The sequence below is a fragment of the Artibeus jamaicensis genome, unplaced genomic scaffold (genome assembly GCF_021234435.1).
Source record: "Artibeus jamaicensis isolate MK-2021 breed Jamaican fruit bat unplaced genomic scaffold, CSHL_Jam_final contig_559, whole genome shotgun sequence".
Taxonomy (NCBI): domain Eukaryota; kingdom Metazoa; phylum Chordata; class Mammalia; order Chiroptera; family Phyllostomidae; genus Artibeus; species Artibeus jamaicensis.
Genome location: NW_026521887.1, coordinates 917,029 through 930,216, shown reverse-complemented (window position 1 = coordinate 930,216; position 13,188 = coordinate 917,029). Strand labels below are relative to the sequence as shown.

Here is a 13,188-nt window from a genome sequence, read left to right as displayed (position 1 = left end):
TTCCCTTTTTCCCCGGCACTATTGAGAAACCGTTTCTTACCTGGATTTAAATTGAGCTGTCCTATTGTGGTAATTTATGATTGATCTAGCCATGTTACAAAAAGACTAATTACAGTATTGATTATTTCCTGCAGCAGTCCCCTGGTGTTGCCAATTGCCAAGCAAGATAGTTTGCTGGAAAAAGACATTATGTTCAAAGATGCAGTAAAAGGTCTATACATGAAACCACCTCAGGACAGCACTCCTGAAAATGCCACTGTGAATGGCCCCACCAAACCTGAGCAGGTAATTACACCCTTACTGCATGTCTGCTGGGATTGTGTCCTCTTATGCCCACAAATACCACAAATTTCCATTCAAAGAAACTTTAATGAGTGCATGCATTAGTATTTTGCCTAAAATTTCCACTTATAAGATATTATTGTGTTTTACTGACCACTAACAAACATAACTGCTATTGTGTTTTACAAGGATTTGAATTTACAGTCTTGACTTATTTATCATGATTGTAAACTCAGCCAATGTGTTAATTCCTGAATATTTCCAGTTCTGTCTTTGGTCATTATTTTAATTATTGTGTAGACTCTTTTTTAAAATTTTCCTCAAATACCCAAATGTTTTCCCCAACAAGAAAGGCAGAGCAATCATGGAGTCATTCACTCTTAAAAGTAACTGTGATGTTGTACTGTGCGTGTCTTTGTGTGTGTATGTGCACATTCCAGTGCCCAAGGTATGTAAGGTCATTCTGATGAGCTTGGAATTACAAAATTTAATGTACTTTGTCTTATTTATGTAGGAATAAGTTATTTTATGTGTTGTGTTTTATAAGTGGTATTTTATAAATATTAGAGTAATCCTTGAAATGTCTGGTTTTGCTGTATCTAGTTTTGCATATTTTAAAGATATTTTAACTAGATTTTCTAAAGACTTTTTGGATTTTTTTATTTCATTAATTTTTATTTTAAAATAACTAAAACAACGAAACATCTGCAATACTTTTAAATTGTATTAGGTGTATTCATTAGCTCAGGCTACCATAACAAAATACCACAAACTGGGAAGCTCAAACAACAGAAATTTATTTCTCACAGTTTTGGAGAGTGGAAATCCCAAATCACAATGCTGGCTGGATCTAAATCTGTTTTTGCTGAAGTTCCTCTTCCTGACCTGCAGATGGCTGCTTTGTCACTGTTTCCTCATATGGTGGAGACAGAGAAAGAACAAAAGCAAACTCTCTGTTATCCTTTACAGGGACACCAACCCTATGGGATCAGAGTCCCATGCACTCCATGACCTCATTTAATTTTTATTATCTCCTGAAACCCCTATCTCCAAATACAGTCAGATTGGCGGTTAAAGCCTCAAAATACGAATTGCGGGGGACACAATTCAGTCAATAGCAGTAGGCAAGTTGAATGTCAGGTAAATTTAAGGCAATGTTTTTCTTAACTTTCTTAAGGATCTTATGAACTCCATGCGACCCTAAGTGCATATTACTAAGTGAAAGCATTCAATTTGAAAAGGCTACATAAACCATGATTCTACTATTTGACATTCTAGAAAAGACAAAACTATGGAGACAGTAAAAAGATCAGTGGTCACCAGGAGTTGTTGGGGGAGAAAAGAATAAGTGGAGCCCAGAGGATCTTTAGGGCAATAAAACTACTGTGTGTAATACTATGATTGTAGATGTATGTCATTGTACATTTTTGAAAACCCTTACAATGTGCACCACCAAAAGTGACCTCTGATGTAAACTATGGACATTGAATGATAACGATGTGTCAATTTGGGGTCATCAATAGTAACAAATATACCATTATGGCAGGGAATGTTATAACAGGGCAGGCTGTGTGTACCTGGCCAGGGAAATCTCTGTCCTCTCAATTTTGTGATGAATCTAGAACTGCTCTAAAAACCTAAAATCTTAAAAAGGGACACTTACAACATAACATCAAGTATAATACTTTTATACTTAAAATCTCTTTATACTTAAAAGTAGAATGACTTTTTAATGTCAGCTCTTTGCAAGTATATCTGAGACATTAGAAGCAGTTGTAATCATATTATATTTATTAAAGACGGAATGGCTTGTTCGGGTTTTATGTGCATGTTATCTGTATAACATTCACCTGTAACTTCCACTGTGTGCATTATGCTGTCATATGTTCTTGGCCAGGAAATTCTCTTTAGAGGAAGAGCAGAGCAAGAGTTGTGAGTGGGCTATACATTTGCATTCCATAGGAGGGCTTTAGTTCAGGCTTGCCAAAACAATAATGTTATGCTTTATATTTGATGGACGAATATGTAACATGGAAAAAATTTTTGTTGAAACAGAAACCACAGCATTTCTCCTTCTAGGTTTTTATAAAATGTAGGTCTTATCAAATGGTAACTATGTGAATGAGTGTTCAAGTCTTGATTTAAACTTTTTATCGTTCTAATAATCATCAAAATGAACAGTTTTTATAATATTATCTGAGAATGTGAAATTTGTCTTAAGTTGCTAAAAAATATGTAAGATGTTCTTCCTTCTTTTCCCTTGTTTTCTTATCCCCTCCTGTTACTCCTCTCCCCTGCCCGACCCTCTTCAATTCTCTTTCCAGCTCCCTACCTTCCTACCACCTCCTTTCCTCCCTTCTTTCCTTTGAGAATATACTTATTTAAATGCAATTCAAGCTTAAATTTCAAGTCAGACTTTTATTCCATTTAGTAAAGGCATGTTATCCTAGGGGTAAAGAGAAAGGATAATAGAGACATACAGATTTGCTCTGGTTCAGGGCTGCTACTGGAGCTCTCTGACGCTGGGAGTTCTTTAACCTCACTAAGACTATCTGTGAAATGGTTACATAGCACTGACCTAATGTGGTTGTTTTGAAGATGGCAAAAGATTAAGGCTACAAGGTGACAGCATTTTTCCAAGAACAGATTTAAAAACTCAGTTAAGATGTATTCCTTATTTAATTATTGTTATTGTATAGACTATATATTGGGTTTTGCCAGAGTGGTTGAGTCCTCTGTTCACGAATTAATCTGCTCTTAGTTCATGTAAATACAGTCAACATGGCAACTGGATTTATTTTCAATGTAAGTAGGTTAGTTTAGAATATAATAGTACGAAATAACACTTTATATGAAACATTTCAAAGCTGAAAAATGCTTTCAGTTGCATTATTTTTCAAAATAATTTTATTGTATTTTTTTACTATCATTTAGTCTCATCATATCCCTCTCCCTCCCTCCTACAGTCACTACACTGTTGCCCAGGTCCATAAGTCTTTTTTCCCTTGCATTATTTTAATCTTCAAAAATACTACTGTGAGCAAGTTATTATGCACTTTCTTTTTTCTTATTTCTTTCTGTATTTAAATTGTATTTTATTAATTGTGCTATTACAGTTGTCCTGATTTTCTCCCTTTGCCTCCTCTACCTAGCACCCCCACACTCGTTCAGGCAATCCCCCCACCATTGTTCATGTCCATGGAACACACATAGAAGTTCTTTGGCTACTCCATGTCCTATACCTTACTTTACATCCCCATTGCTATTTGATAACTACCTATTTGTACTTCCTAATGCCCTCACCTTTTTGCAGATGCCCCCACACACCTCTCTCATCTGGCAGCCGCCAAAACACTCTGTAACCATGATACTCTCTCTGTTCTTCTTGTTTGCTTAGTTTGATTTTTAGATTCAGTGGTTGATAGATTTGTATTTTTGTCATTTCATTGTTCATAGTTTTGATCTTCTTTTTCTTCAATAAGTCCCTTTAACATTTCATATAATAATGGTTTGGTGATGATGAACTCCTTTACTTTTTTCTTGTCTGGGAAGCTCCTTATCTACCCTTCAATTCTAATGATAACTTTGCTGGGTAGAATAATCTTGGCTATAGATCCCTGCTTTTCATGACTTTGAATATTTCTTGTCAATTCCTTCTAACCTGAAAGTTTCTTTTGAGAAATCAGCTGACAAACTTATTGGAATTCCCCTGAAGGCAATTAATTTCTTTTCTCTTTCTGCTTTTAAGACAGTCTTTGCATCTGTCTTGTTTGGGACTCTTTGTGCTTCCTGGACTTATATGTCTATTTCCTTCATCAAGTTAGGGAAGTTTTCTTTTATTTTTTTAAATAGATTTCCAATTTCTTGCTCTTTCTCTTCTTCTTCTGGCAATCCTATGATATAAATGTTGGAGCTCTTGAAGTTGTCCTAGAGGCTGATTATCCTTGTTTTTTGTGATTCTTTTTTCTACTTGTTGTTCAGATCACTTGTTTTGGCTTTCTTGTGTTACATATCATTGATTTGATTATTGGGTTCATACATTCTACTGTTGTTTCCCTGTGAATTATTCTTTATTTCAATTAGTGTATCCTTCATTTCAGAATGGATCTTTCTTATGTTGCTGAGTTCCTCATTAAGTTTCCTGAACATTCTTACAAACAGTATTTTGAACTGTACATCTGACAGATTGTTTATCTCCTTTTTGTTTAGCTCTCTTTCTGGAGTTTTGACCTGTTTTTTCATTTGGACCATATTTCTTTGTCTCCATATTTTGGCAGCCTCCATGTGTTTGTTTCTATATATTAGGCACAGCTGTTTTGACTCCATGTCTTGGTAGTGTGACCTAATATAGTAGGTAGGTGTCCTGTCCAGTGGCACAGCCTCCCCTATCACCCAAACTGGATACTTGAGGTGTGTCCTTTGTTTGGGCTAAGTACACCCTTTTCTTGTAGTTGAGCCTTGGTTGCTGTTTGCAGGTCAATGGGAGGGATTTACCCAGGCCAGTCAGCTGCAAGGATTCTTTGTGAACACTTACCACCACTCTCCTGCACCGTGGAGGATCAGCTGTGCAGGGGCAGGGTGGTGGTGGTGGTCCAGTGTGGTCTGTAGCTATTCACTAGGTGGGCGGCTCTGGGGTTTCCCAGGTAGTGCATGCTTAGGTCAGACCCCACCAGTGTTTTTCCAGGATCACCCTGGATAAGCTATAAAACAATCTGAGATGGCTACTACTTGCGCTGGATTTAGAGATTCCCAGGTGAATCCAAGCTGTGAATTTAGGTCAGCTGCAGCTAGTGCCAGACCTGGGAATCACTGAAGCCAGCTGTTACTTGTTTGAGAGGATTTAGGAAGGTGTGAAGCAGGAGCCAAGACTAGCCATTCATATGGAAAAGCAGCTTCGGTGGGCCTGTAAATTGGTTGGGGTGGAGTCTCTGGGGTTCTTCAAATTGGGTCCAACAGTGTTAGCCATGTTGATGGAGTCTCCTATATGGCACTGGCCTGCCAGTTTTGTGGCTCTGCCAGGCAAGGAGTCAGAAAAGGGACAATTGCTTTTGTTCACCCTGATGCTAGACACTTCAGCCTCTCCCAGTATGCCACCAGTGCCCTTCAAGCTGCCACCCCAGCATTAAAGCTCAGAGAAAGTGAGTCTGAGTAGGTGAGTCTTTGTGTGGGTTTTTTAAGAAGAATTGCTTGGGGCTGCAGTTTCTTCCACCAATTTAATACCCACTAGTTTTTGCAGTCAGAGGTTGTAGGCACCTGTCTTCCTGGCACTGGAACCCTGGGATGGGGAGCCTGGTGTGGGGCTGGTACCCATTTCAGGGTACCTTCTTGATTCCAAGATATCGCTCCCTGATTTTTATCCACCACACATGGGTGAGGGACCAGCTTGTTCCACATCTGTGCTCTTTCTATACAATCTGGATGGGTATGGTTTCTTTAATTCTGTAGTTGTCAGACTTCCATTCAACTCGATTTCTGATGGCTCTGAGTGATGGTTGTTCTATATTTTGGTTGTAATCTTGACATGGTTGTGCGAAGAGGTGAGCCATGTCCGCCTATGCTGCCATCTTGATTGGGAGTCCTTCGCACTTACTTATACTGAAGTTTCATACTAAATTTAAACTCATCAAATTTACACTCAAGAAGCTTAAACAAATGGCCTACAATCACAAGTGTCTTACTCTGTATTCAGTCCTCTTTTGAGGACACACAGACTTCTGGTTAGTTACTCTTCTAGATCCATTCTTACTTCTGACTGTTGTGTGAATAAGAGAGGAAGTTTGCATATGCAATGTTCAGGTCTCAAAGATTGGAGGGAATTAATTCTCTTTCTATAGTCCACAGATACACCAACTTCTACATACAGAAAACATAAATTTTCAGCCATACAAAGACATAGTAAGTGAAAGGATCTAATACATCTAACAGAAAAACAAAAGTAAGGGAAAATAATTAAAATGCTATTCATGAATGGTAACGGACTTCAGCTTTGGGAAGCTTTGTATAAAGTAGTTTTTCAGATTAATGCCCCTTTCCCTGACATGTTCATTCCATCATTTTTTTCTTATTCCCTCTTTTCTCTTCATTCATGCACACTCAATGCTTTCCTCCTAATCTGCCTTTCCCATGATCTCATTGCCCTAATCCCAATTGTTGGACCATCTTTCTACCCATTGAACTTCTAGTTCCTGTGTATATACTGCTAAATTCCTGGAGAGAAAGATCAGAAGCAACCAAACAAAAAAATCAAAGTTGACAGCTCAAAGCAGTGTTGACAAGTAGAGAAAAGGAATCAGTGAATTTCAAAATTTAAAATCCCTTTAGTTCTCAAAACATTTCTGAAAGTGAATTCTTAACTATGTCTGCTTTTTGTTTTAGATCTCTACTTTTGGAAATATATGTGGAGATATATATAATGGAAATACATATGGAGATATATTTAATGGTTATTCAGAAGAACCAAGATGGTGAATTCTAGACAAGATGTTATTTTTTTTGCATATCTATCCAATCTCTTTTTTGACTATTGCAATAATCGCTTGGCAGACGTTTGTAGTATACACTGAGTCTACAGCTATAACATAAAATGTTCACAGACATGTTTTCTTTTTCTTTCTACTTGTTACCAGCTGTCACAAAGCCTTTGAAATCTTTGTAAAAATATGGACAACAGAAAGGAGAATGACTATGGGCTAGGAGATGGACTGGGTAGAAGGAGTAAAAGGGGAAAAAATCGGACAACTATAATAGAATAAACAATAAGAAATTAAAAAATATGTTTAAAATGTGTTCTTTGGATAACCTTGCTCAAGATTGATTATCAAAGCTTCTTTCCTAACCATTCTGGGATCTTTGTATGACAAATTGAAGGAATTCTTCCCTTGATCTACCCTAATACTGTATTTGTCACAATTCATTACTATGAACCCATAGAAGTCTTCACATTTTTATTGTCAGCCTAGTATTTTCTCTACCCCATGTGACAGCTGTGCCACTGTAGATGGAAATCCTGAGGAATAACAAGGAGATGTCTGCAATAGCTCTTTCAGGCTTGTCAGAACAAATGTGGAACTTCTGTTAGTGCTATTCATGCTTTTTCTAAATATGCACGCAGAAATTTGCATTGAGCTCATTAAAGTTGTAGTTATGAGGAATTTTATTAGCATAAAACATTACTTCTGAAGAAAAAAATCATGCTTTTGATTTTTCTTCTTTTTATAATTTGTTTAGGAGTTAAATATGTTGTCTAACTTGTTGGAGACCTTTGTCTTACTATTGCATTGTTCAATGTTAATGCAAATGTATTGCTGGCTTATCTCATATATATGCATGAATATGTATACATATGTATATATATGTGTGTGTGTGTGTGTAAAACATACATATTAGTTTTCTAGGTTGTATATCTTTGTGTATGTATGTGTATAAGTCTTTGTACTTTGGGAAATGCTTTCAAAGACATTAGAAAGAATAGGTATTTACATCCATCCCTAAATTGTTGATGAAAGTTCCTTTTAGGTGTCTCTCTCTATAAAAACTTTTGCCAGTACTTTTGTCATTTCTAGAAAATGCATAACCATTTCCACTTATTTTCCAAATCCCTTTTATATTGAAGGGCAAACATTCCAGTCTGTGATTCTAAAATATAGTAAAGTTGTCCATCAACATAAATAAACTTTTGATCTTGTCTAAACTAATCTTAAGTAATACATCAGATACAATTCAACAGCACACAGCTGAGGATGGTAGTTTCTCTTGCTCCTAAGTAAATCTGCATCCAGTCCTCTCTCCTGTTCTCAGACCGTTTGCTGGGCCACCTATTTGGAGCTTGCTAACTGGCCTCACCACTGCCCCCTTTCTCTATGCAAGTTGCTGGAATAGTAAGTTAGCAATGGGAAGCCACTCTTGTCAGACCGCTGCCTCAACCATTTAGTGATATTCCATAGCCCTTGGATTTAATCAGCACCTCCCCAATTATGTGCAAGCTCCACTTTCTCCCCCACCAATATCTGCTACTATTTCCTCTTACTCCTACTTTCATGAGCCAATGTCCAGGGCCTCCCCCACACCAGTCTTTTTCTGACCTTGGGGACTTTGTCATTTCCTTCCCTTTCCCTGAATTGGCTTCCCACGTCCCAAGGGATTACCTTTTAAATTTCTTTCCAATTTCAACTGTAGCTCCTTGAAGATGACTTCTTAGACACTCAAATGGTACATTTTTTTTCAAGAGTATCCTGTATTTTTTCTTATAGTACTTTTCATACTTATAATTTCTTATGTTTCTGTGTCTCCCCCACTAGATTGCAAACACTCTTAGGTAAAGAACTTTATCCTTTTCTTCCCTTCTTTGTGCTAAAATTCTACCACAATGCCTGGCAAAAAGTAGGTGAGCAAGAAAAAAAAAGGCAAATTATTGAATATATATTATCAGTTTTATTTATTACCTGTTAGAATTTCTCCACTGTTACCTAACAGTTATAATCTCAGCTTCTACTTCTGATTTGCGACCTGTGTTAACCCTAGGGAAATCACTTGGCTTCTCTGGGCTTCAAGTTCTATATTATCAGTTAAGGATATTGGGCTATATCAATGAGTCGAAAGTTTTAAAAACTATTATTTTGCAGCAGATCCTTCCCTACAAAGAAATATGTGATTGAGAATTCCAATTCCTGAAGCAGATGAAAGCTGAGGGCCTTTGCGAAGAGCAGTAGAAACAGGCTCAGAGCCCTCCACAGCTGTTGGCCTCCTCTCTCCCTCCACCAAAGACAGCCCTCTGGGAAGTTGGCGGAAAGTCTACCATTAGTCTCCATGGACTTTTCTAGGTGTTTTACTAACTGCATAACAATGCACCCCATTATTTCACATTTACCTGCAGAGTGGGCGCTGCAGCAGCCCTCCACATAAATTTAATTCTCACATCCGCCTGTGAGGAACATACCATTAATTTATCACATTTTATAAGAATTGAAAGTGACTTAAGATGTTAAGAAAGAAAAATGTGCCCTGGTTAGGTAGTTCAGGTGGATGGAGCATTATCCCATACACCAAAAAGTTTAAGTTCAATTCCTAGTCAGGGCACATTCCTAGGTTATGGGTTTGACCCCAACTGGAGAGCTTATGGGAGGCAACTGATTGATGTTTCTCTATCACATTGCTGTTTCTTTCAATATATCTCTCCCTCTTGCTTTGTCTATAAAAATTAATAACCATATTCTTGAGATGAGAATTTTAAAAAAAGTATTCAAGATATCATCCATAGGGTTCCAGTCAAGATAACCATGTAGGTAAATACAGTACTTCAAACCTCCACAACCACCTCAAAATTACAACTAAGTTATAGAACAACTGTCACTCATAACCAACTGAAATATAGCTGAACGGAAGTCCTACTTAGTTGCAGGATTATAAAGTCATACATGTAGGGCTATAAAGAAGAACAAACATGGAAACTGGTGGGAGGGGCAGAGACGAGGAGCATGCTGGCCCCACACCCATGTGTGGCAGTAGAAAACTGGGATGTCTCAGGTGTGGTGATTCCCCCTAAGGGACGAGAGGTCGAAGCCCCATGTCAGAAACCCCAGACCAGAGGTCTGGTGCCTAAAAGAGAAGTAAGTCTCCATAACTTCTGACTGTGAATATCAGTGTGGATTGTGGCTGAGTGAGATGGAGGGCTTCTAGACTCCCAAGTGTTCCCCTTAAAGGGTCTGCACACAAAATTTCTTGAATTTACTCCGATCTCCAGTGCCAGGCAGCAGCTCAAAAGGTGCCAGAGCCATAGGGGAGGAACTGAATTATCTGGCTCCAGGCAAGACCTGGATGGCCAGCTTTCTCCCAGAGACAGTGTTGGCAGAGGCCATTGTTCCTTTGCTGAGCCCTCTCCCACAGCGCCACAGGCAGGTACCATATCTGAATCTCCATCAACCTTACTAACACTATTATCACACCCTGGTGATTCCCTGAAACTCTGCTCTATCTGACTTATGGGCCCACTCAAGCTGTTTCCAGTGATTTTTCCATACAAATTGATCTCTTGCCTCAGACTTAGGATTTTCCAAAAACCTCTAAAACAAGCAGGATCAGGCAGTCCTCTGCTTATCTCATACTTCTGGCTTATTGGCCTCAGCCCCAGCACTAGGGGAAATTGGTGTTGGTTCAGAGTTTGGTCTCTCTTGGGTACCCCCAAGCCAAGTTCAAGTAGAAATCATCTTCATATTGCTCTCTAGCTCATGTCAGGTGGCCCCAGGCAGGGCAGTGGCTGACTTTGCACCTCCCAGGAGGCCCCAGAGCCAGTGTCCTTAGGGGACAGCTGCAGAACATGCCAGATCACCACCCTTCCACTTCTACAAGGTACACATTCAAGAGTGGATCTGGAGAACACGAAAGACTCACCAAAGCATGTCCTACTCAGTAGGGTCTGCTCCTGCATGACATCTCCTTTTGTATAGTCACAGCTGGTTGTCACACCTGATTGATCTGGGGGTCAATCCCTCCCAGTGACACTGACAGCAATCAAGGCTCAACTACAACAGGAGAATGCACACAGCCCACACAGGAGACACACCTGTAGTGCCCAGTTTGTGTGTCTGGGGCCTGCAGGACACCTACTACATAAAGGCACTTTACCATCCCTGGAAATGTAGCAGTTCTACCTAATACATAGGAACAAAATACAGGGAAACAGTCAAGTGAGACAAAGAAACAGGCCCCAACAGAAAGAACAGGAGAAATCTCCAGAAAAAGACGTAAATAAAGTGGAGATTAGCGAACTATCTGGTATATAGTTCAAAACAATGATTATAAGGATGTTCAAAGAACTTAGTGAAAACTTCAACAGTGCAAATAAGGAGAAGGAAACCAAAAAAGGGAATCCATCAGAAATGAAGGATATACTAACTGAAGTGAAGAATAAATTATAGGAAATCAATAATATAATAAATGAAGCAAAGAATAAAATCAGCAATTTGCAATATAAGGAAAATAGAAAACAACCAATCAGAATAGCAAAGAAAAAAAGAATCCCCCAAAAAAGTGGTTGGTATAAGGAGCCTTTGAGATAATATCAAGTATATCGACATTTGTATCAAGGAGTGCCATAGAAGACTAGAGAGAACAAGAAATTGAAAACATATTTGAAAAAAAATAATGATGGAGCCCTGGCCGGTGTAGCTCAGTGGATTGAGCGTGGGCCTGTGAACCACACGATCATGGTTCCATTCCCAGTCAGGGCACATGCCTGGGTTGCAGGCCAGTTCCCAGCAGGGGACATATGAGAGGCAACCATACATTGATGTTTCTCTCCTTCTCTCTTTCCCTTCCTCTCTAAAGATAAAGACATAAAATATTTTAAAAAATAATGATGGAAAACTTCTCTAACTTGAAGGAAATAAACATACAAGTCCAGGAAGGGCAGTGACTACCAAACAAGATGAATCCAAACAGACTCACACTAAGGTACATTATAATTAAAATGCCAAAAATTAGAGTAAAAGAGAGACTCTTAACAGCAACAAGAGAAAAGCAGTTAGTTTCCTACAAGAGTTCCCATAAGACTGTCAGCTGATTTATCAACAGAAACTTTGTAGGCCAGAAGGGATTGGTAGGAAATATTCCAAGTGATAAAAAGCAAGAATCTACAACCAAGATTACTCTACCCAGCAAAGCTATCATTTGAAACAGGAGGACAGTTAAAGAGCTTCCCAGGAAAGAAAGAGGTAAAAGAGTTCATTATCACCAAACCAGGAGTACAAGAAAAGTTAAAGGGTCTTCCTTAAGAAGAAGGGAAAAATATGAGTAATATATGGCCATAAAAAATGAAATCTTACCTTTTTCAATAGTAGGGATTAGCCTAAAGGGTTTTATGCTGAGAGAAATAGTTAGAGAAAGGGAAATACCATACAAGTTCAGTTATATGTGGAATCTAAAGAACAATATAAAAAAACATAAGCCCTGGCTGGTGCAGCTCAGTGGATTGAACATGGGCCTGGGAACCAAATGATGGCAGTTTGATTCCCATCAGGTCACATGCCTGGGTTGCAGGCCAGTTCCCAGCAGGGGATGCATCATAAGCAACCATACATTGATATTTCTCTCCCTATCTCTTTCCCTTCCCCTCTAAAGATAAATAAATAAAATCTTAAAAAAAAACACCCAGAAACAGATTCATAGATACAGAGAACAGGCTGACAGTTGGCAGAAGGGAGTGGATTGAGAGGCTCTATAATAAAGGTGCAGGCATTACGAAATACATATTGGTAGTTATAAAATAGTCATGAAGATGTAAAGTACTGCATAGGACATATAGGCAATGGTATTTTAGTAACTACGCATGGTGCCAGTTGGGTACTGAAAATATCAGGAGGAACACTGTGTAAAGTATATGATTGTCTAACCACTATGCTATAATTCTGAAACTGATGTAAAATAATACTGAATGTAAAATATAATTTAAACTTTTTTTAAAGTTAAAAAAAGACCTCACAGATAGCAAGATATGCCACTGCTATTTAAATATCATTCACCCAGGTAAATACAAATGATTCATGTCTTAGACTTAGACAAACTTGAATTTTCTAGTATTCTATACTCAGATCAGTGTGTAAGATGGTTGTCGAATTCATTTTCACGGGGCAGGGGGCCACATCAGCCTCACAGTTGCCTTCAAAGGGCCGAATGTAATTTTAGGACTGTAAATGTAACTACTCCTTAACAGTTAAGCAAGAGCTTGGCTGTGCTGCTGGATAGAAACAAGGTGCTGGACCAGATAAAACAAGGTGGAGGCCTGGATTCAGCCTGTGGGCCTTATGTTTGCCACCTGTGGTGTAAGATATTACCTGATTTAGCGTGACTTATGACAAAGCAAAATGAACCAGTGCCTGGGTCCCAAAGACTGAAGACTGCTGGGCTTTTCAC

At 38.6% G+C, this 13,188-nt stretch overlaps 1 protein-coding gene across 1 annotated transcript in view; it reads left to right on the top strand.

Moving 5' to 3' along the window:
- MYO16 (myosin XVI) overlaps positions 1 to 13,188 on the top strand; it is a 660,093-nt gene that overhangs the window by 305,319 nt on the left and 341,586 nt on the right. The window contains exon 10 of the mRNA XM_053670348.1: positions 135 to 285. Coding sequence (XP_053526323.1) covers positions 135 to 285 — 151 coding nt within the window. The remainder of the gene's footprint in view (positions 1 to 134; positions 286 to 13,188) is intronic.